Here is a 26,130-nt window from a genome sequence, read left to right as displayed (position 1 = left end):
AGCAGTAGACAGGTCAGTGGAGGCCTAGTGGAAGGAGGGACCGCAGACAGGCTTCGAAGCCCTAACATAATAAATTGGGCTGGCTGTAGGCAATTTAAAATTGGTTCCAGGGGAACCCGGGCAGCAGTAGACAGGTCAGTGGAGGCCTAGTGGAAGGAGGGACCGCAGACAGGCTTCGAAGCCCTAACATAATAAATTGGGCTGGCTGTAGGCAATTTAAAATTGGTTCCAGGGGAACCCGGGCAGCAGTAGACAGGTCAGTGGAGGCCTAGTGGATGGAGGGACCGCAGACAGGCTTCGAAGCCCTAACATAATAAATTGGCCTGGCTGTAGGCAATTTACAATTGGTTCCAGGGGAACACGGGCGGCAGTAGACAGGTCAGTGGAGGCCTAGTGGAAGGAGGGACCGCAGACAGGCTTCGAAGCCCTAACATAATAAATTGGGCTGGCTGTAGGCAATTTAAAATTGGTTCCAGGGGAACCCGGGCGGCAGTAGACAGGTCAGTGGAGGCCTAGTGGAAGGAGGGACCGCAGACAGGCTTCGAAGCCCTAACATAATAAATTGGGCTGGCTGTAGGCAATTTAAAATTGGTTCCAGGGGATCCCTGGCAGCAGTAGACAGGTCAGTGGAGGCCTAGTGGAAGGAGGGACCGCAGACAGGCCTCGAAGCCCTAACATAATAAATTGGGCTGGCTGTAGGCAATTTAAAATTGGTTCCAGGGGAACCCGGGCAGCAGTAGACAGGTCAGTGGAGGCCTAGTGGAAGGAGGGACCGCAGACAGGCTTCGAAGCCCTAACATAATAAATTGGGCTGGCTGTAGGCAATTTAAAATTGGTTCCAGGGGAACCCGGGCAGCAGTAGACAGGTCAGTGGAGGCCTAGTGGAAAGAGGGACCGCAGACAGGCTTCGAAGCCCTAACATAATAAATTGGGCTGGCTGTAGGCAATTTACAATTGGTTCCAGGGGAACCCGGGCAGCAGTAGACAGGTCAGTGGAGGCCTAGTGGAAGGAGGGACCGCAGACAGGCTTCGAAGCCTTAACATAATAAATTGGGCGGGCTGTAGGCAATTTAAAATTGGTTCCAGGGGAACCCGGGCAGCAGTAGACAGGTCAGTGGAGGCCTAGTGGAAGGAGGGACCGCAGACAGGCTTCGAAGCCCTAACATAATAAATTGGGCGGGCTGTAGGCAATTTAAAATTGGTTCCAGGGGAACCCGGGCAGCAGTAGACAGGTCAGTGGAGGCCTAGTGGAAGGAGGGACCGCAGACAGGCTTCGAAGCCCTAACATAATAAATTGGGCTGGCTGTAGGCAATTTACAATTGGTTCCAGGGGAACACGGGCGGCAGTAGACAGGTCAGTGGAGGCATAGTGGAAGGAGGGACCGCAGACAGGCTTCGAAGCCCTAACATAATAAATTGGGTTGGCTGTAGGCAATTTAAAATTGGTTCCAGGGGAACCCGGGCATCAGTAGACAGGTCAGTGGAGGCCTAGTGGAAGGAGGGACCGCAGACAGGCTTCGAAGCCCTAACATAATAAATTGGGCTGGCTGTAGGCAATTTAAAATTGGTTCCAGGGGAACCCTGGCAGCAGTAGACAGGTCAGTGGAGGCCTAGTGGAAGGAGGGACCGCAGACAGGTTTCGAAGCCCTAACATAATAAATTGGGCTGGCTGTAGGCAATTTAAAATTGGTTCCAGGGGAACCCGGGCAGCAGTAGACAGGTCAGTGGAGGCCTAGTGGAAGGAGGGACCGCAGACAGGCTTCGAAGCCCTAACATAATAAATTGGGCTGGCTGTAGGCAATTTAAAATTGGTTCCAGGGGAACACGGGCAGCAGTAGACAGGTCAGTGGAGGCCTAGTGGAAGGAGTGACCGCAGACAGGCTTCGAAGGCCTAACATAAGAAAAATGTCAATACAATGGTATTGACAGTGCCAGGCATTGAAGGATGTCAGCGCATAGACTAAACATTGGTGGAGCTGTGAGAGAAAATTTTGCAAGTGGTAGAGCACTGTTTGACCTGGGGGGGGACTGTCTTGTGGCCGGCGGTACAGGCCCACGGCCCCTCATATTACAACGGTGTGTCTGACGTTGGGTGCGCACCACCACCGCCAGACACTTTATTGTACTATGAGGGACCTAGTGGCAGTGCCGTCGACCAAAAGCGGGCACACCTCTTCAGACAAACAGTACTCTCACGGGTGCTGGCGCCAAGTGGCGATACCATGGCCCCGTGTGGGGACTTTGGCCATTTAGGGAGGTGTTAACATGTCGGATGCTGGACAATCAGGTGCTGCAAATTACGAGATTGGAAAAGTCGTTCAGAATAGTCCACAGGCAAGACCTTTACATAGGAAAGCTAGGTGTCAGCCGGGCAAGGTGGGGCAAAAGATTTCGAAATCCAGTTGTGGTTCATTTTAATGAAGGTTAGATCATCTACATTTTGGGTAGCCAGACGAGTCCTTTTTTCTGTTAGTATTGAACCTGCAGCACTGAATACTCTTTCTGATAGGACACTAGCTGCCGGGCAAGCAAGCTCCTGCAATGCATATTCTGCCAATTCTGGCCAGGTGTCTAATTTTGATGCCCAGTAATCAAATGGGAATGACGGTTGAGGGAGAACGTCGATAAGGGATGAAAAATAGTTAGTAACCATACTGGACAAATGTTGTCTCCTGTCACTTTGAATTGATGCTGCAGTACCTGTCCTGTCTGCGGTCATAGCAAAATCACTCCACAACCTGGTCAGAAAACCCCTGTGGCCAACGACACTTCTGATTTCTGCCCCTCTAACACCTCTGGTCTGCTGGCCCCTGCAGCTCGTGTTAGAACGATCACGGGCGCTGTGTGCAGGGAATGCCAGAAGCAAACGGTCAACAATAGTTGATTGTTTTTTTGCTAATATTAGTTCCAAGTTCTCATGTGGCATTATATTTTGCAATTTGCCTTTATAGCGAGGATCAAGGAGGCAGGCCAACCAGTAATCGTCATCGTTCATCATTTTTGTTATGCGTGTGTCCCTTTTGAAGATACGTAAGGCATAATCCGCCATGTGGGCCAAAGTTCCAGTTCTCAAATCTGTGGTTGTGCTTGGTTGAGGGGCAGTTTCAGGCAAATCCACGTCACTTGTGTCCCTCCAAAAACCAGAACCCGGCCTTGCCGCGCCAACAATTTCCACTGGCCCCGGAAAAGCTTCCTCATTAAAAATATAATCATCCCCATCATCCTCCTCGTCCTCCTCCTCCTCTTCGCCCGCTACCTCGTCCTGTACACTGCCCTGGCCAGACAATGGCTGACTGTCATCAAGGCTTTCCTCTTCCTCAGCTGCAGACGCCTGATCCTTTATGTGCGTCAAACTTTGCATCAGCAGACGCATTAGGGGGATGCTCATGCTTATTATGGCGTTGTCTGCACTAACCAGCCGTGTGCATTCCTCAAAACACTGAAGGACTTGACACATGTCTTGAATCTTCGACCACTGCACACCTGACAACTCCATGTCTGCCATCCTACTGCCTGCCCGTGTATGTGTATCCTCCCACAAAAACATAACAGCCCGCCTCTGTTCACACAGTCTCTGAAGCATGTGCAGTGTTGAGTTCCACCTTGTTGCAACGTCTATGATTAGGCAATGCTGGGGAAGGTTCAAAGAACGCTGATAGGTCTGCATACGGCTGGAGTGTACGGGCGAACGGCGGATATGTGAGCAAAGTCCACGCACTTTGAGGAGCAGGTCGGATAACCCCGGATAACTTTTCAGGAAGCACTGCACCACCAGGTTTAAGGTGTGAGCCAGGCAAGGAATGTGTTTCAGTTGGGAAATGGAGATGGCAGCCATGAAATTCCTTCCGTTATCACTCACTACCTTGCCTGCCTCAAGATCTACAGTGCCCAGCCACGACTGCGTTTCTTTCTGCAAGAACTCGGACAGAACTTCAGCGGTGTGTCTGTTGTCGCCCAAACACTTCATAGCCAATACAGCCTGCTGACGTTTGCCAGTAGCTGCCCCATAATGGGAGACCTGGTGTGCAACAGTGGCAGCTGCGGATGGAGTGGTTGTGCGACTGCGGTCTGTGGACGAGGTCTCGCTTCTGCAGGAGGACGAGGAGGAGGAGGAGGGGGTGCGAATGGCTACAGCCAACTGTTTCCTAGACCGTGGGCTAGGCAGAACTGTCCCAAACTTGCTGTCCCCTGTGGACCCTGCATCCACCACATTTACCCAGTGTGCCGTGATGGACACGTAACGTCCCTGGCCATGCCTACTGGTCCATGCATCTGTTGTCAGGTGCACCATTGTGCTCACAGATTGCCTGAGTGCATGGACGATGCGCTCTTTAACATGCTGGTGGAGGGCTGGGATGGCTTTTCTGGAAAAAAAGTGTCGACTGGGTAGCTCGTAGCGTGGTACAGCGTAGTCCATCAGGGCTTTGAAAGCTTCGCTTTCAACTAACCGGTAGGGCATCATCTCTAACGAGATTAGTCTAGCTATGTGGGAGTTCAAACCCTGTGTACGCGGATGCGAGGCTAAGTACTTCCTTTTTCTAACCATAGTCTCATGTAGGGTGAGCTGGACTGGAGAGCTGGAGATCGTGGAACTAGCGGGGGTGCCGGTGGACATGGCAGACTGAGAGACGGTGGGAGATGGTATTGTTGCCGCCGGTGCCCTAGATGCAGTGTTTCCTACTACGAAACTGGTGATTCCCTGACCCTGACTTCTTTGGCCTGGCAAAGAAACCTGCACAGATACTGCAGGTGGTGCAGAAAATGGTGGCCCTACACTGCCGGAAGGGATGTTGCGTTGATGACTAGCTTCATTGGCCGAGGGTGCTACAACCTTAAGGGACGTTTGGTAGTTAGTCCAAGCTTGCAAATGCATGGTGGTTAAATGTCTATGCATGCAACTTGTATTGAGACTTTTCAGATTCTGCCCTCTGCTTAAGGTAGTTGAACATTTTTGACAGATGACTTTGCGCTGATCAATTGGATGTTGTTTAAAAAAATGCCAGACTGCACTCTTTCTAGCATCGGATACCTTTTCAGGCATTGCAGACTGAGCTTTAACCGGATGGCCACGCTGTCCTCCAACAGGTTTTGACTTTGCCACGCGTTTTGGGCAAGATACGGGCCCGGCAGATGGAACCTGTTGCGATGTTGATGCCTGCTGCGGCCCCTCCTCCTCCGCTTCAGAACTGCTGCCGCCTGCACCCTGTTCCCCCAATGGCTGCCAATCGGGGTCAAGAACTGGGTCATCTATTACCTCTTCTTGTAGCTCGTGTGCAACTTCGTCTGTGTCACCTTGTCGGTCGGTGGTATAGCGTTCGTGATGGGGCAACATAGTCTCATCAGGGTCTGATTCTTGATCAGCACCCTGCGAGGGCAATGTTGTGGTCTGAGTCAAAGGACCAGCATAGTAGTCTGGCTGTGGCTGTGCATCAGTGCACTCCATGTCAGATTCAACTTGTAATGGGCATGGACTGTTAACTGCTTCACTTTCTAAGCCAGGGACGGTATGTGTAAAGAGCTCCATGGAGTAACCCGTTGTGTCGCCTGCTGCATTCTTCTCTGTTGTTGTTTTTGCTGAAGAGGACAAGGAAGCGACTTTTCCCTGACCGTGAACATCCACTAATGACGCGCTGCTTTTACTTTTACCAGTTTCACGAGAGGAGGCAAAAGAGCTAGAGGCTGAGTCAGCAAGATAAGCCAAAACTTGCTCTTGCTGCTCCGGCTTTAAAAGCGGTTTTCCTACTCCCAGAAAAGGGAGCGTTCGAGGCCTTGTGTAGCCAGACGACGAACCTGGCTCCACAGCTCCAGACTAAGGTGCAATATTTTTTTTCCCACGACCACCTGATGCTCCACCACTACCACTACCCTCATTACCAGCTGACAATGAACGCCCCCGGCCACGACCTCTTCCACCAGACTTCCTCATTGTTTTAAAAACGTTACCAAACTAACGGTATTTGTTGCAGTCACACAACTTACACGGTGAGCTATAACTTCAGTATGATTTAGCTACCCCTTTACAGGTGGGTGAGACCACAACGAAAATCAGGCACAATGTTACACACTCTGTTGTTGGTGGCAACAAATGAGAGAGATGCCACACACGCAGGACTGTCACTGAAGCGCAAATGTAAATATTAATCTCCCACTGATTTGTGTTTTTTTTTTTTTAAAAAGGAGACTTTAGAAAAAAAATAAATAAATAATGATTTTTTAAGGAAGAATTTATAAACCAAATAAAATGAAATGATTTTTTCAGGGAGAATTTAGAAAACAAATAAAACATAAAATAGCCTTTCTAGGGCCCAGTGAGTGAGAGAGGACGCACACAGGAGTCAGGAGTGGCACACAAGCCCAGAGGCCAATATTTATCTCCCACTGATTGATTTAGTGATTTTTTCAGGTAGATTTTGGAACCCAAATCAAGCAAAAAAATTAATAGGCTTTCTATGACCCACAATTGGAGAGAGAGAGATGGCACACCCAGGAGTCAAGACTGGCACACAAGGAGAAAGGGCAATATTAATCTCCCACTGATTTGTTTTTGTTTGTTTTTTTTCAGGGAGACTTTAGAAAAAAAAAAAAAATGAATTTTTCAGGAAGAATTTAGAAACAAAATAAAATAAAATGATTGTTTCAGGGAGAATTTAGAAAACAAATGAAAAAAAAAAAGGCTTTGTAGGGCCCACTGAGTGAGAGAGGACGCACACAGGAGTCAGGAGTGGCACACGAGCCCAGAGGCCAATATTTATCTCCCACTGATTGATTTAGTGATTTTTTCAGGTAGATTTTGGAACCCAAATCAAGCAAAAAAATTAATAGGCTTTCTATGGCCCACAATTGGAGAGAGAGAGATGGCACACCCAGGAGTCAAGACTGGCACACAAGCAGAAAGGGCAATATTAATCTCCCACTTATTTGTTTTTGTTTTTTTCAGGGAGACTTTAGAAAAAAAAAAAAATGAATTTTTCAGGAAGAATTTAGAAACAAAATAAAATAAAATGATTGTTTCAGGGAGAATTTAGTAAACAAATGAAAAAAAATAGGCTTTGTAGGGCCCACTGAGTGAGAGAGGACGCACACAGGAGTCAGGAGTGGCACACAAGCCCAGAGGCCAATATTTATCTCCCACTGATTGATTTAGTGATTTTTTCAGGTAGATTTTGGAACCCAAATCAAGCAAAAAAATTAATAGGCTTTCTATGGCCCACAATTGGAGAGAGAGAGAGATGGCACACCCAGGAGTCAAGACTGGCACACAAGCAGAAAGGGCAATATTAATCTCCCACTGATTTGTTTGTTTTTTTTTTTTTCAGGGAGACTTTAGAAAAAAAAAAAAAATGAATTTTTCAGGAAGAATTTAGAAACAAAATAAAATAAAATGATTGTTTCAGGGAGAATTTAGAAAACAAATGAAAAAAAAATAGGCTTTGTAGGGCCCACTGAGTGAGAGAGGACGCACACAGGAGTCAGGAGTGGCACACAAGCCCAGAGGCCAATATTTATCTCCCACTGATTGATTTAGTGATTTTTTTCAGGTAGATTTTGGAACCCAAATCAAGCAAAAAAATTAATAGGCTTTCTATGGCCCACAATTGGAGAGAGAGAGAGATGGCACACCCAGGAGTCAAGACTGGCACACAAGCAGAAAGGGCAATATTAATCTCCCACTGATTTGATTTTTTTTTTTTTTTTTTTTTCAGGGAGACTTTAGAAAAAAAAATACAAAAAAATGAATTTTTCAGGAAGAGTTTAGAAACAAAATAAAATAAAATGATTGTTTCAGGGAGAATTTAGAAAACAAATAAAAAAAAATAGGCTTTGTAGGGCCCACTGAGTGAGAGAGGACGCACACAGGAGTCAGGAGTGGCACACAAGCCCAGAGGCCAATATTTATCTCCCACTGATTGATTTAGTGATTTTTTCAGGTAGATTTTGGAACCCAAATCAAGCAAAAAAATTAATAGGCTTTCTATGGCCCACAATTGGAGAGAGAGAGATGGCACACCCAGGAGTCAAGACTGGCACACAAGCAGAAAGGGCAATATTAATCTCCCACTGATTTGATTTTTTTTTTTTTCAGGGAGACTTTAGAAAAAAAAATACAAAAAAAATGATTTTTTTCAGGAATAATTTAGAAACCAAATAAAATAAAATGATTTTTTCAGGGAGAATTTAGAAAACAAATAAAACAAAAAATAGGCTTTCTAGGGCCCACTGAGTGAGAGAGGACGCACACAGGAGTCAGGAGTGGCACACAAGCCCAGAGGCCAATATTTATCTCCCACTGATTGATTAAGTTATTTTTTCAGGTAGATTTTGGAACCCAAATCAAGCAAAAAAATTAATAGGCTTTCTATGGCCCACAATTGGAGAGAGAGAGATGGCACACCCACGAGTCAAGACTGGCACACAAGCAGAAAGGGCAATATTAATCTCCCACTGATTTGTTTTTTGTTTTTTTTTCAGGGAGACTTTAGAAAAAAAAAATACAAAAAAAATGATTTTTTTCAGGAATAATTTAGAAACCAAATAAAATAAAATGATTTTTTCAGGGAGAATTTAGAAAACAAATAAAACAAAAAATAGGCTTTCTAGGGCCCACTGAGTGAGAGAGGACGCACACAGGAGTCAGGAGTGGCACACAAGCCCAGAGGCCAATATTTATCTCCCACTGATTGATTTAGTGATTTTTTCAGGTAGAATTTAGAACCCAAATCAACCAAAAAAATAAATAGGCTTTCTATGGCCCACTATTTGTGAGAGAGATGGCACGCTCAGGACTGGCACACAAGCCCAGAGGCCAATATTAATCTCCCACTTTTTTTTTTTTTTTCCAGGGAAAATTTATAAACCCAATAAAAAAAATAATAAATAGGCTTTCTATGGCCCACTATCTGAGAGAGAGAGATGGCACGCTTAGGACTGGCACACAAGCCCAAAGGCCAATATTAATCTCCCACTGATTGATTTATTGATTTTTTCAGGTAGAATTTAGAACCCAAATCAACCAAAAAAATAAATAGGCTTTCTATGGCCCACTATTTGTGAGAGAGATGGCACGCTCAGGACTGGCACACAAGCCCAGAGGCCAATATTAATCTCCCACTTTTTTTTTTTTTTCCAGGGAAAATTTATAAACCCAATAAAAAAAATAATAAATAGGCTTTCTATGGCCCACTATCTGAGAGAGAGAGATGGCACGCTTAGGACTGGCACACAAGCCCAAAGGCCAATATTAATCTCCCACTGATTGATTTATTGATTTTTTTCAGGTAGATTTTGGAACCCAAATCAAGCAAAAAAATAAATAGGCTTTCTATGGCCCACTGAGAGATGGCACACGCAGGAGTAAGGAGTGGCACACAAGCCCTGAGGCCAATATTTTTCTCCCACTGATTGATGTAGTGATTTTTTCAGGTAGATTTTAGAACCCAAATCAAGCAAAAAAATAAATAGGCTTTCTATGGCCCACTGAGTGAGAGATGACACAGACAGGGATGGCACTCTAGCAGAAATGCCAATCTTAATCTCCCACAAAAAAAAAAAAAAGAAAGAAACTGTCCTTCAATTACTATCTCCCTGCAGTAATCTCAGCCAGGTATGGCAGGCAGCAATAAGGAGTGGACTGATGCACAAATTAAATAAAAAGTGTGGACAAACAAACAAGATAGCTGTGCAGAAAGGAAGGAACAAGAGGATTTGTGCTTTGAAAAAAGCAGTTGGTTTGCACAGCGGCGTACACACAGCAATGCAGCTATCAGGGAGCCTTCTAGGGCAGCCCAATGAGCTACAGCGCTGAGGGGAAAAAAAAAATAAAAATGTAGCTTCCACTGTCCCTGCACACCGAAGGTGGTGTTGGGCAGTGGAAATCGCTACAGCACAAGCGGTTTGGTGGTTAATGGACCCTGCCTAACGCTATCCCTGCTTCTGACGAAGCGGCAGCAACCTCTCCCTAGGCTCAGATCAGCAGCAGTAACATGGCGGTCGGCGGGAACGCCCCTTTATAGCCCCTGTGACGCCGCGGACAGCAAGCCAATCACTGCAATGCCCTTCTCTAAGATGGTGGGGACCAGGACCTATGTCATCACGCTGCCCACACTCTGCGTTTACCTTCATTGGCTGAGAAATGGCGCTTTTCGCGTCATTGAAACGCGACTTTGGCGCGAAAGTCGCGTACCGCATGGCCGACCCCGCACAGGGGTCGGATCGGGTTTCATGAAACCCGACTTTGTCAAAAGTCGGCGACTTTTGAAAATGTTTGACCCGTTTCGCTCAACCCTAGTTATGAGAACTTTGAGCCCCCAAGTGTTTCACTACAGTTTCTAACGCAGAGCCGTGAAAATACAAAAAAAATTCCCCCCAAAATTATTTTTTAGCCCCCAGTTTTGTATTTTCTCGAGGATAACAGGAGAAATTGGACCCCAAAAATTGTTGTCCAATTTTTCCTGAGTGCGCTGATGCCCCATATGTGGGGGGGAACCACCGTTTGGGCGCATGGGAGGGCTCGGAAGGGAAGGAGCGCCATTTGGAATGCAGACTTAGATGGAATGGTCTGCAGGCGTCACATTGCGTTTGCAGAGCCCCTAATGTACCTAAACAGTAGAAACCCCCCACAAGTGACCCCATATTGGAAACTAGACCCCCCACGAACTTATCTAGATGTGTTGTGAGAACTTTGAACCCCCAAGTGTTTCACTACAGTTTATAACGCAGAGCCGTGAAAATAAAAAATCTTTTTTTCCCACAAAAATTATTTTTTAGCCCCCAGTTTTGTATTTTCCCAAGGGTAACAGGAGAAATTGGACCCCAAAAGTTGTTGTCCAATTTGTCCTGAGTGCGCTGATACCACATATGTTGGGGTAAACTCCTGTTTGGACACACGGGAGAGCTCGGAAGGGAAGGAGCACTGTTTTACTTTTTCAACGCAGAATTGGCTGGAATTGAGATTGGACGCCATGTCGCATTTGGAGAGTCCCTGATGTGTCTAAACAGTGTCAGCCCCCCAATTATAACTGAAACCCTAATCCAAACACACCCCTAACCCTAATCCCAACGGTAACCCTAACCACACCTCTAACACAGACACACCCCTAACCCTAATCCCAACCCTATTCCCAACCGCAAATGTAATCCAAACCCTACCCCTAACTTTAGCCCCAACCCTAACTGTAGCCTTAACTCTAACTGTAGCCCTAACCCTAGCCCTAACCATAGCCCTAACCCTAGCCCTAACCCTAGCCCTAGCCCTAACCCTAGCCCTAACCCTAACCCTAGCCCTAACCCTAGCCCTAACCCTAATGGGAAAATGGAAATAAATACATTTTTTTTTATTTTTTTTATTTTTCTCTAACTAAAGGGGTGATGAAGGGGGGTTTGATTTACTTTTATAGCGAGATTTTTAGCGGATTTTTATGATTGGCAGCCGTCACACACTGAAAGACGCTTTTTATTGCAAAAAATATTTTTTGCGTTACCACATTTTGAGAGCTATAATTTTTCCATATTTGAGTCCACAGAGTCATGTGAGGTCTTGTTTTTTGCAGGACGAGTTGACGTTTTTATTGGTAACATTTTCGGGCACGTGACATTTTTTGATCGCTTTTTATTCCGATTTTTGTGAGGCAGAATTACCAAAAACCAGGTATTCATGAATTTCTTTTGGGGAAGGCGTTTATACCGTTCCGCGTTTGGTAAAATTGATAAAGCAGTTTTATTCTTCGGGTCAGTACGATTACAGCGACACCTCATTTATATCATTTTTTTATGTTTTGGCGCTTTTATACGATAAAAACTATTTTATAGAAAAAATAATTATTTTTGCATCGCTTTATTCTCAGGACTATAACTTTTTTATTTTTTCGCTGATGATGCTCTATGGCGGCTCGTTTTTTGCGGGACAAGATGTCGCTTTCAGCGGTACCATGGTTGTTTATATCCGTCTTTTTGATCGCGTGTTATTCCATTTTTTGTTCGGCGGTATGATAATAAAGCGTTGTTTTTTGTCTCGTTTTTTTTTTCTTACGGTGTTTACTGAAGGGGTTAACTAGTGGGACAGTTTTATAGGTCGGGTCGTTACGGACGCGGCGATACGAAATATGTGTACTTTTATTGTTTTGTTTTTTTATTTAGATAAAGAAATGTATTTATGGGAATAATATATATTTTTTTTCCATTATTTAGGATTTTTTTTTTTTTTTTTTTTTACACATTTGTAAATTTTTTTTTTAACTTTTTTACTTTGTCCCAGGGGGGGACAATACAGATCGGTGATCTGCCAGTTTGCACAGCACTCTGACAGATCACCGATCTGTCAAACAGCGCTGCAGCGTTACCAAGTGCCTGCTCTGAGCAGGCACTTGGTAAGCCACCTCCCTCCCTGCAGGACCCGGATCCGCGGCCATCTTGGATCCGGGACTTTCTGCAGGGAGGAAGGTAGGAGACCCCCGGAGCAACGCGATCACATCGCGTTGCTGCGGGGGTCTCAGGGAAGCCCGCAGGGAGCCCCCTCCCTGCGGGAAGCTTCCCTGTACCGCCGGCACATCACGATCATGTTTGATCGCGGTGTGCCGGGGGTTAGTGTGCCGGGGGCGGTCCGTGACCGCTCCTGGCACATAGTGCCGGATGTCAGCTGCGATAAGCAGCTGACACCCGGCCGCGATCGGCCGCGCTCCCCCCGTGAGCGCGGCCGATCGCCTATGACGTACTATTCCGTCCTTGGGAAGTAAAGCCCACCCCACATGGACGGAATAGTACGTCTAATGGCAGAAAGGGGTTAAAGTTTGCAACAAGCCACCTGGGAGACACACCAAACATGTGGAAGAAGGTGCTCTGGTCAGATGAAACCAAAATTGAACTTTTGGCAACAATGCAAACGATATGTTTGGTGTAAAGGCAACACAGCTCATCACCCTGAACACACCATCCCCACTGTCAAACATGGTGGTGTCAGCATCATGGTTTGGGCCTGCTTTTCTTGAGGGAAAGATGGTTAAAATTGATGGGAAGATGGATGGAGCCAAATACAGGACCATTCTTGAAGAATCCCTGTTGGAGTGTGCAAAAGACCTGAGACTGGGACGGAGATTTGTCTTCCAACAAGACAATGATCTCAAACATAAAGTAAATTCTACAATGGAATGGTTCACAAATAAACGTATCTAGGTGTTAAAATGGCCAAGTGAAAGTCCAAACCTCAATCCAATCAAGAATCTGTGGAAAGAGCTGATAACTGCTGTTCACAAACGATCTCCATCAAACGTCACTGAGCTTGAGCTGTTTGCCAAGGAAGAGTGGGCAAGAATTTCAGTCTCTAGATGTTCAAAACTGATAGAGACATACCTCTAGCGAGTTGCAGCTGTAATCGCAGCAAAAGGTGGTGCAACAAAGTATTAAGTTAAAGGGACTGAATAATGTTGCACGCCCCACTTTTCAGTTTTGGAATTTCCACAAATTTAACATAACCAATAAATTTCTTTCAACTTAACAATTGTGTTCCACTTGTTGTTGATTCTTGACCAAAAATTTACATTTGGTATCTTTATGTTTGAAGCATGATATGTGGGAAAAAGTGGAAAAGTTCCAGGGAGCCGAATCCTTTCGCAAGGCACTGTAAATTGCCTCTACTCCCTTACTTTCTCCTTCACCTCATTGGGGGACACAGACCGTGGGTGTATGCTGCTGCCAATAGGAGGCTGACACTAAGTGATACAAAAAAAAATTAGCTCCTCCCCTGCAGCATATAACTTCCTGCTGGCTCTCAGCTAACCAGTTCTTGCTTAGTGTCTGTAGGAGGCACATGGGTCTGGTTCAGACCCCATCGTTTTTATTTTATTTTTTACTTTTCTGTAAATTTTTTATTTTTTAATTAACAGAGTGAAGCTGGCAATGGATCCTTTCAAGGTTCCGATCTCCCCCGAACCATCAAGAGGCGAGAACGCGGAGTGTTGCCTCCCCGTACCCTCTCCTACGACATGGGAAGCCATGCCTGAGCTTACTTCAGGGGCGACAGTTCCTTCGTGTCCCGATCTCCCCACACCAGCAACGGGCTTGCACATGGAGTGTCACCTCTATGTATCCTCTCCTGGAGCCAGGCCTAATGCCGGACAACTGGCCCTGTCCACCTGGGGGCTTGAACTCCATTGATGTACAGAGGCTCCTTCTCTTTGGTGTCCGAGCAGCCCCCACTGTCCCACCACTGTTAAAGCGGATGGCACAAGGAGGCAGACGGTTCCTCTCCACCTCCCTAACAAAGGGATGGTGGATTGAGGGTTATCGCTTTATCCCTGCACCATCCATGCTGCAATACCTGACCTGCAGCAGAACAGCACAGTCATCCGCGGTGGCTCCATGCCGGGACGTGCACCAATTGTGAGTGGATCCAGTCAGCGATGGGCCTCTGCAGTAGGATATTAACATGCTGGCAGGCAGCCGCAGCTTCCCTGTGGCCCACCTCCCTAAGGTAACGCTCCGGCCGGCTGCAAAAATGTAGCCCCCGGCTTCGGCCGATGTGTAGGCTGCATCCTGGTAGTCGCACCTGCACTATGGCACTCTAAGGCGGCTCCGCCCATCTTTTCTGGAGTTTTCTGTCTGGCACGGGAGTGTTTGCTTTTCTTGGCCCACTGCCCCTCTATTCTACCCCTGGTATTGCTCCCGCCGGCTGCAGAAATTTAGGCCCCGGCTTGGGCCTATTCATGGAAGTCACATGGCTCCACCCACATCGCGTCTGTGGCTCCGCCCCCGAAATGGCTTCTCTCGCTCTCTTCGAGACTTTATCACCTCTGCATCTACCGGTGGCCATCTTGGTCCACCCGGCCAGCAGGGGCGATGGTTTTTTGCATTAAAGGAGCACAACGACTCTGCAGCCGGGTAAGGAAGTACTGCACTCTTCCCTCCTGTACTTACATGAATGACCTGTATTATTCCCCGGTCTTAATGGAGACACATGACCAGTATTCCCTGGTTTTAAAGGCACATGACCAGCATTTCCTGGTCTTAAATTCATTTGACTAGCATTCCCTTGTCTTAAAGGCACATGACCAGTCCGAAGCTGGTCACCCTAAATTAACTCCGGAACCCTCTGCCACCGATCCCAGCTTATACCAGAGTACCATAGTTCCCCTGAGTGGGATTCATCACTGCCACATCCCATGGCTTCTCTGACCAAGAGATTGAAGCCCTCCGTGAACCCTCTGTGACTCGGAGTGCTTGCAGGACCGATATATATGGTTCCTCTCCTACATGGGAGCCGTCAGCTAGCAGGCGCCGCAAGTATTCTAGAAACGTACAGGCGTCTAGAAAATGGAAACTTCATTTCCTGATCTCCCTCACCAATGATTTCCTGAGAACAAGACTATGATATGTATCGGATACTGCCTTGGATCTGGACTCACCAGAGCTTCAGAAAAGGATGGATTCGCCTATTTATATCATCAGCCAATCTCTGTTGATTGATGAGAGCTACGGTTCTACTTTAGATCACATAGTGTCCCTCATAAGGAGATTAAACTCCCTTGCAGAGCATTTGTCATTCACTCGGACAGGGAGCGTCCGGATAAGCGATCCACTGGACAGAAGCCTCTGCAAGCGCGGTATCCTTTTTCAGCCAATATGCAAACACGTGGGGTGTCTCCTCCACGTATACCCCCCCTATGATGTGGGATGCCATGTCTGGTCTGATTCTTAGGGGCAACGGCTCATTTTAAAGGGCACCGATCTCCCCACACCATCAATAGACAAGCACATGGAGTGTCGCCTCCATGTATACTCTTCTGCAGCCAGGCCTAACACCGGAACCAGCCCTGTCCACCCAGTGACCTGAACTCTGTGAATGTACAGTGGCACCCTTTTTTGGCGTCCAAGCACCCCCCTGTTAAGAGGGTGATGGATCGAGGGTTCATCATTTTAACTCTGCACTGTCAAAAGGGAGCGGAGGTAGCAAGAGCAGCTTTTCCTGACCTTCTGAGTACAGCCGCGCATTCTGCCACTTGGCAGATTAACCGGGTAGATCCTCCTGTGGTTTGTCTACCAGTATTCCTGCCCAATGGGTCATCAATTAAATCAAAGCTGACTGTCAGATAGCAAATCTGGTTCGGTCCATCTTGCAGCTTCGGGTTGAGTGCTCTACCCTTCCATAGCCACCGCATGGGTTGCTCGAGCAGTGGTCTCCTGGTCGGAGACCTTAACTACTTTGATTCACATCAGTAACCTTTTCCTGAAGACAGTACAGCTGGTCAATCAAAATTTCTTGAGTGGGAGACTAGCTGGTTCATGCCTCTCGGATGCAGGTAGTTGCATAGCGCTGTCAGCAGCAAATGCCATTACACCCAGAAGGGCATTATAGCTCAGAGTATGGAAGCTTACTCTGCGTTCAAAAAGCCTCTGACATTACTCCCTAGGATCGCATGTTTCCTATAGACTCATTCAGCAGTGAAAGAATTGTCCAGGATGGTCTAGATCTAAGGGATCTTGGTTCCAAAAAGGGGGACCCAAAAATAAGACTGATCCTGGACCTCCAACTTTTACCAAGCTGGACATGGTCCTCCTTCTATGGATGGAGTTCCTCTGCTCAGCCATTACTTCAACGGAAAAAGGGTGGATTTTCTGGCATCCACCAACATTCGGGATGCTTACCTTCACATCCAAGAGTCCTTCCGGGTTAGACGTCAGCCTAACTCCACTCCACTCTGTCGATCGAGGTTTCTTGGGCTCTTGGCACCAGGCTTCGGTAAACCACGCTTGCAAGCTTGTGGGTTCGTCCAGTCCGCATGCAGTCTTGAAGCACTATAATTCCCTGACTTCCGCAGATGTGAGTCTGAGCAGGCCGACTCTGCAGGCCACGGTGGCACTCTTGTAAGTAACGGTTACACAGGGCCTGATCTGATGTTGTTTCCACCCAGGGACTGCTTTGGGACATCCCACGGTCTGTGTCCCCCAATGAGGCGAAGGAGAAATAGGGATTTTTGTGTACTCACCGTAAAATCCTTTTCTCCGAGCCATTCATTGGGGGACACAGCTCCCACACTGTTATTAGCTTCTGCTTGTTTTATAGTTTGACATGCTATACTCTCATATATAATGCTATACTTTGTTGTTTTTGATCTCCTACTGCTTTTGCACCGAACTGGTTAGCTGAGAGCCAGCAGGAAGGTATATGCTGCAGGGGAGGAGCTATCTTTTTTTGTATCGCTTAGTGTCAGCCTCCTATTGGCAGCAGCATTCACCCATGGTCTGTGTCCCCCAGTGAATGGCTCGGAGAAAAGGATTTTACGGTGAGTACACAAAAATCCCCATTTTATCCCTATGAACAAGAGCAGTGCATATTACTAACTACACCTTCCTCAGGGTCACCTATTGAACTGTCCATAGGAACCAAGAATTTTGCCACTAGGTTCTGCCACTTATGGGTTTGATAAGAAAATACCATTACAAGACATAATGGTATTTATTTTGTAAGTGTCTAAAAAAGTTTTATGTTGTCTCTGTAAATATATTAAGATCAGTTCTGAAAACCCTGCGTACTGCAGACAACAAAAGTCTAAGTGAACCATATAGGCAACCCATTCTGTATGGTCAGCAGAATTACTGGAGCGTAATGCAACATTTAACCTTTTAAGTGATGGTAAACAAATCAGTTTGGCTTAGAGAGGTTAATTCTATTATATTCTTTTTAAAACAATTATGTTTATAGGGATTTTCTCCTTTATTTAACAGACTCTTCTGCTTGCCTCTTGACAGTCACAAAGTGTTTTGGGCAGTCAGGGAAGGAGAGTTAATTAACATTTAGTTAAATAGCATAGAGCAAATGGGACCATTAGAAACACCAAAGTACACACAGCCATTAGAGCTCTAATCTAGGTGTTTTTACTTTAATACTGGTTACATATCTGTTTTCTATACAACCACATAAGAAAAATGCCACATTATTTTCTATTTTGTATATCAAAGAGATTGTTAGTGGGAGTTAGAAGGGAAGATAATACATTTTTTCCAAACTTAGATATTTAATCTCTAAGGCTTTGTTACCCATTACAGAGTGAAGGGATTGAACTATGCCCGTGAATGTCAAAAGACTTCAATAAACACCAATTAATAAAATTGGGACGTTTGTAATATTCTTGGAGATTTCTTGGCAATCACAACATATTCCCTTTATGTAGTGTGCGACCAGATTGGCACTGGAGCCAGCCTTAATTAAAAACTTCTTTCCATCACTTAATCTCCCCTTCATCAATATAGCAACTCTCCCGATCTATGCACTTTATGTCTTTTCTTCTACTTCTTAGCAGTCTTCATAAAAGTTGATGTTCTCCTACTTCATCTTTGTTAACTATATACGGTACATTAAATATTGTAGGCTAAACCCTACTATTTTTGCAGTACAAAGTGACCATCTAATGTTCATGGCAGCCTCCCAAATATTTCCGAAAAGATACTGATAAGTATCAAGCGATTGGATTTCAACTGGGAATTACAGAATATTGTTCTAAGGGAGATAATACAACATTAGAGACAGGTCTAACAGCCTCTTTCTCCTGTATTCATTGTGCATTCACAAACTTGGCCTACCCGAGTGTTCATGTGTATGGAAGGGGGTTTAGGAGAAATGGCTGTCATCATTATCTAATACGTATGGTCAACTTTAGGCTTGGTAGTTAACCATTTGTACGTCTTCTGGTTACACATTATTATTGATAAATATTTTGCCTCTGTTCTCTTCATTTTAAGCCCCAAATACCATGTAAACCATGTGTTTATAGCGGCTATTTTAAATAAGATACATAACTGAAAGTATTTAGATTTTGTCTAACCCTTTTCCTTGTAAAATTTTTGTAAAACTTCTAAATATCCTTCTTAAAATTTGGAGACCAAAACTGGATCCCATATTCTAGATGTGGTTGTACATGTGATTTATAGATGGGTAATAATACATTGGGATTTTATATCTTTTTATACACCCTAATAGCTTGTTTGCTTTTGCAGCTGCTGCCTGACATTGCATATTGCTGCTTAGCTTACTTGTAACCACAATACCCAAGTCCTTCATCTGATTTGTAGTCTATGCTATTTTTCGAGTCAAATGTATATGCTATAATAAGATTATTCCGTCCTAGGTGCATTACTCTACATTTATCAACATTAAACGGAACCTGTCAGCTGAAACATGGTGCCCAAACCGTGGGCAGCATGGATCAGCCACTGGCTGTCGGATGACAGCCATGTATTTTGTCTCTGAAACGCTGGGATCGAACCGCACTATTAACTAGTCTTAAAGGCGGGACCCCAGCGGCTTCTCCCCACCCACTGACAATGAATGTCAAGCCACTGCCTATATGCACTCATAGACAGAGGCTTGTAAGTTACTGTCAGCAGGTGGGGAGAAGCATCTGGGGACCCATCCGTACGACTAGTCAATTGCAGCTATTAAAAGTATTTTTTTCTCTGAAACTGCAGCATTTCATAGACGAACATACATGGCTATCATCTGACAGCCAATGGCTCATACATTCTGTCCACAGTTGGGGAAGCATTTATCAGCTGACAGGTTCCCTTTTAAACCTCATCTGCCATGTTTTTGCCCATACAGACCTCTTATTCAGATTGTTCTGTAATATTTTACAGTCAAGATCACTTTTTATTATCCTTCAACTATTGTATCTTAAGCAAAGACTTACACTTTACTCTCAATCCAATCCACTGATCCTCATGGTACCCCTCTGCTGACTTTATTCCATTTAGAGAATGTACTATTTACAATTTTTTTTTTAATGTCCCTCAACCAGTTTTTAACCCATGTGCATGTAGTATTACGTAGTCCATTCTTCTGGAGCTTCAGTATTAGCCTGTTGTGTGGTACAAAACCTAAGATAAAAATAAAATGAGCAAATATCATGCGGTAAGTAAATACATTGCAATAGTGCATGAACATAACATTTGGTACTTTGTTAACATTGTTTTGATTTAAAAAAAAATTGAAATCTATCCCACCACATCAATGTGACCCTACTTTGGACGGTCCTAACTTCTAGCATTAAAATCTTAACCGTTTGTCAAAAGATGTAAATGTGCATAAGGGCCAAGCAGGGCCGAGGCACCGACTATTGGACAGCTAGCCATGGGGAGTTATATAAAACTAATGTTCAGCTAAAAAAAAAAGGATGGCCACACCCTTGTTTGCAAAACAATTAAAGCAAAAAGCGAAAGATATTAACTAGAATATAAGTTAGCATGCATACAATGCGTAGGCGCATGTTCACACTGGCCACTAAACAGACAAAATCTAAGATAAAAACAAAATGAGCAAATAACCTGCAGTAAGTAAATAAATAGCAATAGTGTTTGAAAATAAATAGGGTACTTGGTTAACATTGTTTTGATAAAAAAAATAAAAGCCAACCCACCACTTTCAACGTGACCTTACTAGTGACGGTCCTAACCTTTATTATCACCTTGTTGTGTGGTAGGGTATGAAATGACTTTGCAAAGTCCAGATATATCACATCAGTAGCATTACCAACATTCAGATATCCACCTACCCCCTCATAAAAACCAAGCATGTTAGTTAGATATGACTTATCTTTCATGAATCTCTGCTGGTTGTAAGTTATATTATTCTCTGCAATATATTTCTGCAGATCGTCTCTTATAATGCCCTTAAAAATTTTGTACACTACTGATGTCAGGCTTACCGGCCGTTAGTTGCTTGGATCCACCTTCTTACCTTTCTTTAATATTGGTACCACATCATCCATCCTCTAATTTTGTGGCACAGACCCTGTTACTGAGTCTAAAAAGATGAAATACAGTAGTCTGTCACTTACTGAACTCGACTCCCTTAATATCAGTGGATGAATGCCATCCAGCCCGGGGCTTTGTTAATATTTAATTTGCTCACGCAGCCATACTTCTTGTGTGCTGTTTTATTAGGTGGTAAACTTGTATTTCTGCCTTGTTGATTGATACTTGGCACAGGCAAGTTCATAGGTGAACAAAGATGAAATGTACAGTTTAGTTTCTCATCCTTCTCCTTGTCCTCTCTAATTACATTGCTATGATCGTATTTTAATGGACCCATGCCATCTGATTTTTTTCTTCTTGGCATTATCTACTATATAAGTGTCTAAGGGGTACTTCCGTCTGTCCTTCTGTCTGTCTGTCACGGATATTCATTGGTCGTGGCCTCTGTCTATCATGGAAATCCAAGTCGCTGATTGGTCGCCGCAAAACAGCCACGGCCAATCAGCGATGGGCACAGTCCGGAAGAAAATGGCCGCTCCATACTCCCTGCAGTCGGTGGCCGGCGCCCGCTCCATACTCCCCGCAGTCAGTGTCCCCGGCGCTCCGCTCCCCGCTGTCAGTGTCCCCGGCGCTCCGCTCCCCGCAGTCAGTGTCCCCGGCACTCTGCTCCCCACAGTCAGTGTCCCCGGTGCTCCGCTCCCCGCAGTCAGTGTCCCTGGCGCTCCGCTGCTTATTCCCCGCAGTCAGTGTCCCCGGCGCCCGCTCCATACTTCCCTCCGGGCACTGCTAACACAGGGTTAATGCCGGTGGTAACGGACCGCGTTATGCCGCGGGTAACGCATTCCGTTACCGCCGCTATTAACCCTGTGTGTCCCCAACCTTTTACTATTGATGCTGCTTATGCGGCATCAATAGTAAAAAAAAGTAATGTTAAAAATATTAAAAAAACAAAAAACCTGCTTTACTCACCCTCCGTTGTCCGCTGAGGCGCTCGCGCCTGCCGCCATCTTCCTTTCCCAGCGATGCTTTGCGAAATTACCCAGAAGACTTAGCGGTCTCGCTGTGCAATATACTACGTGGCTTTGTGCTGTATACTACAAGGCTGGGCAATATACTACGTCGCTGTGCAATATACTATGTGGCTCTGTGCTGTATACTACGTGGCTGGACAATATACTACGTGGTTCTGTGCTGTATACTACATGGCTGGGCAATATACTACATGGCTGGGCAATATACTACGTCAATGGGCAGTATACTACGTGGCTGGGCAATATACTACGTCAATGGGCAATATACTACGTCGATGGGCAATATACTACGTGGCTGGGCAATATACTACGTCGCTGGGCAATATACTACGTTGATGGGCAATATACTACATGGCTGGGCAATATACTACGTAGCTGGGCAATGTACTACATGGCTGGACAATATACTACGTGGACATGCATATTTTAGAATAGCCGATGCATTAGAATCGGGCCACCATCTAGTTGTATTTCTAATTTTCTAGTGCCTGATTTGCTTCTTAAATAACTATGGCCCCTATGTCTGAAAAGTCCCTGAGAAGGGTCTTGAAGCACATTGACTCACACTTTTTTTTGTCTTGCCTTGTTTTCTTATGTCTTATTATACTGTGTATAATTTTGCCAGATGACATGAAATAGTATCAACTAGAGTAGGAAATACTCTAAATTTCCATCTAGTGTGCAGCTCAGTAAAAGTTTAGATTCTGTGGAAAAATATTAAGATTTGAGAGTTCTCAGTGGTTGATACCTTTTTAATGGCTAGCTGAAAAGATGGTAACAAATTGCAAGCTTTCGAGACTACTCCGGTCCCTTCATCAGGCATAGACTAACACAAAATCTGAAGAGTCACATATAACCCGATACAAAGATACATATCTTTCCTGATTCTGTGGAACGTCATTAGTTACAGTATTGAGTTATAGGTATAGAAAGCTGGAGGACTTACAACCTAGTAGACTATCTATATATATATATAATTGTCTAAGGGTTTTTCCGTCTGTCTGTCTGTCTCTCCTGGAAATCCCGCGTCTCTGATTGGTCGAGGCCGCCAGGCCTTGACCAATCAGCGACAGGCACAGTATCGACGTAGAAATCCCGCCTCTCTGATTGGTCGAGGCCGCCAGGTCTCGACCAATCAGCGATGGGCACAGCGACGATGATGTCATAAAGGACGTAGACATCCCGTGTCTGATTGGTCGAGGCCGCCAGACCTCGACCAATCAGGAACGGGCACAGCGACGATGATGTCATAAAGGACGTAGAAATCCCACGTTTCTGATTCAGCGACGGGCACAGTATCGACGTAGATGTCATAATGGTTGCCATGGCGACGATGATGTCATAAAGGTTGCCTCGACCAATCAGCGACGGGCACAATCTGCCACGAATTCTGGAATCATCATTGTCCATATACTACGGGGACATGCACATTCTAGAATACCCGATGCGTTAGAATCGGGCCACAATCTAGTGTACAATAAATGACCTAGAACCCAAGTAAAGCAGATAGTGTGAGTAAGGACAAACCCGTAACACATCCTTCCTGGAAGCAATTGTATAATGTTTGAAAGCTGTTAAACTGATGTCGGCTGTCTTGATACATGGCACATCCTTGTGTCACTATTTCTCTTGCCACATTGTTCTTTTTCCCACATAACAAGTGCATTTGTTTTTTTTCTTCATTGTCGAAAGCAATTCACTTGCAGTAAAAATTGTATCGATGAGTCTTCATAATGATTAATTAGTATTGTAATTGTCAGCCTGTATCTTTTTTTTTCTATCAACATAAATCTACTTATTGAAGAATGGAGAAAAATGGAAAGAAGATGAATGTACGGAGTGTGAGTGTCAGAATGGTCAGGTCACCTGCTTCTCTCCTTCTTGTTCATCGTGCCCAGTAGGAACCCTGAGGGTAAATGAAGGTGGAGAATGCTGTCCTAAGTGCAAACTAGGTATTTATAAGTTTTATTTTGATTGCCTGAATTCTGAAGTGTTTAAAGTATATTGAGATTAGGGAGACTTAAGTATTTTTTCACAGTACAGAACATAAACATTTGATCTCTGCTTTCTACTCTATTCCAATCCTAGAGCAATGTAACCCAGACTGCTTAACCTGCTCTCAGTCTATTGACCACTGTGACATCTGCCGTGATGAAGCTCGCGTGTTGCAGATGGGACGCTGTGTATACAGCTGCAACCCGGGATTCTATCTGGATGGGAGGACATGTTTAGGTAATTCATGCCGTGTCATGCTGAAAAGAACGTAGTCTTTTTATGTTTTCTATTACAGAAGCTGCGTGTGGCTGAGGTCTGAACCTTACTAGTATTAAGTGCTGTACATTGTATATTGTCTGAAGTTTCAGCACTTTAACACTAAATGTCCTCTTTTTGTATCATTTTACTATACTCATATTATTTTTTTGCTTAATAAGTTGTTTAACCCCTTAGTGACGGAGACAAATTTTTGAAATCTGACCAGTGTCACTTTATGTTGTAATAACTCTGCAACACTTCAACAAATCCCAGTGATTTGAGATTGTTTTTTTGTGACACCTTATACTTTCTGATAATGGTAAATTTAGGTCAATATGTTTAGTGTTTATTTATAAAAAATATCAAAAATTTGAAAAAAAATGTAAAAAAATTAGCAATTTTCAATCTTTGAATGATTATCCCTTTAATCCAGATGGCCATACCACAGCAAACCATTAATAAATAACATTTCCCACATGTCGGCTTTACATCAGCACCATTTGTAAAATGTTATTTTATTTTGTTAGCATTTTAGGAGGATTAAAAATGTAGCCGCAATTTTTCATTTTTTCAAGGAAATTTACTAAATTTATTTTTTTAGGGACTTATCCATGTTTTAAGTGACTTTAGGGGTCTCATATATTGGGAAACCCCCAAACATGATACCATTTTAAAAACAGCACCCCCAAACACATTGAAAACTGCAGTCAGGTAGTTTATTAACTCTTCAGGTGCTTTACAGGAATTAATGCAAAGTGGCATGATAGGAATGAAAATGTGCATTTTTACCACCTAAATGTCTATAACTTCTGAACAGATTACTACAGCCATCAGACTCTAAGGCCGCTACTTGGTCATGAATTGCCATGGCAAACATCAGGACCGCAAAATCAAGATTTGAGGGCACCAATTTGGTTAAATAGGAAGCCCCCACACTCTGTTAACCATTTATAATGATGTAATCACTATTGACAGTAGCATCTATGGGGTTAAACAGAGTTGGATGGTGCAAACACTGATCGTGGCTGATGCAGCAAGTTGTCAGCTATAGTGGACAGCCGACAGCTGCTGGATTGGCACCTGTATGGGGAAGCTATTCTCTTATATCTCAGGTCAGTTAAAAGACGTATTGGCTGTCATTAAGGGGTTAAAAGGGTTGTCCGGGATTTAGCAAACGAATGTGATAAAAACATAAAATCGCCATTATTTACCGATTCATTCTGTTGCTGCTCCAGTGCCGCCTTTTTGACAGTGTCTGCCAGTCTCCACCAGTATTACAGTAATAATGTCAAATTCGTCATTGACATGCTCACTGTGGTTATGTGCTGTACATGACAGCATCACTACCGCGACCGGTGCTTGGTTTTAGCACTCACGTGAATGGTGTATGTGATGTCATCAAGGACTATCTGGGAGAATGTGTTCTAATTACAATACCATTTTTAAATTTAACTTGATATAAGGTCTCATATATACAAAGATTTAAAGCAATAGCTATTAGTAATGTAGTATTTTCTACTTTATTTGCACTGCATTTGTGTTTCTTTTTGAACAGCTTGTAAAGAAGCCTGTGTCACTTGTAACAATGGGTTTGAGTGTACAACATGTGGTGGATCTCTTATGTTGAAAGAAGGACAGTGTGTGGAATCTTGTGGACAAGGATACTTCCAGAGCCATGTAGTTTGTTCAGGTAAAGAATTCATGCTATTTATTCTGTAATTTAATAGTAATACAAAAACCACGGCACTCATGTGATGATTAGTTGATTAGCATAATAAATAGTACTTTCTTTTTTCACCCCCTGAGTGCCAACTTTTTCTACATTATTTATTCTGTAATTGTTGGGCTTCACTATTATTTCATCTGCATTTCAGAATTTTTTAATGGGATTTTTTTTACAAGTGGTTTTGATATTCTTTTTATTGTGTACCATATGCACATTTTTGGAAACCTATAGATCCATGCAGATAACATGAGGAAAAAGGGTGCCATCCTCAGAACATGCTGGGCTTTGGAAATAAAAATGTGAACTCCAAAACACACCAGTGTCCTATGTTTTTCAGTAGATTTATAATAACATTTATTTGAACAATAAAAATGTCTGCAAAAA

At 44.2% G+C, this 26,130-nt stretch overlaps 1 protein-coding gene across 1 annotated transcript in view; it reads left to right on the top strand.

Annotated features, from left to right (window-relative positions):
• Positions 1–26,130, top strand: part of FRAS1 (Fraser extracellular matrix complex subunit 1) — an 845,787-nt gene that overhangs the window by 432,644 nt on the left and 387,013 nt on the right. The window contains exons 12-14 of the mRNA XM_069743201.1: positions 23,572–23,719; positions 23,856–23,999; positions 25,576–25,710. Coding sequence (XP_069599302.1) covers positions 23,572–23,719; positions 23,856–23,999; positions 25,576–25,710 — 427 coding nt within the window. The remainder of the gene's footprint in view (positions 1–23,571; positions 23,720–23,855; positions 24,000–25,575; positions 25,711–26,130) is intronic.

Source organism: Ranitomeya imitator, chromosome 1 (assembly GCF_032444005.1).
Source record: "Ranitomeya imitator isolate aRanImi1 chromosome 1, aRanImi1.pri, whole genome shotgun sequence".
Lineage (NCBI taxonomy): Eukaryota > Metazoa > Chordata > Amphibia > Anura > Dendrobatidae > Ranitomeya > Ranitomeya imitator.
The sequence above is the reverse complement of the archived record's forward strand: the minus strand, read 5'-3'. Positions and strand labels throughout refer to the sequence as shown.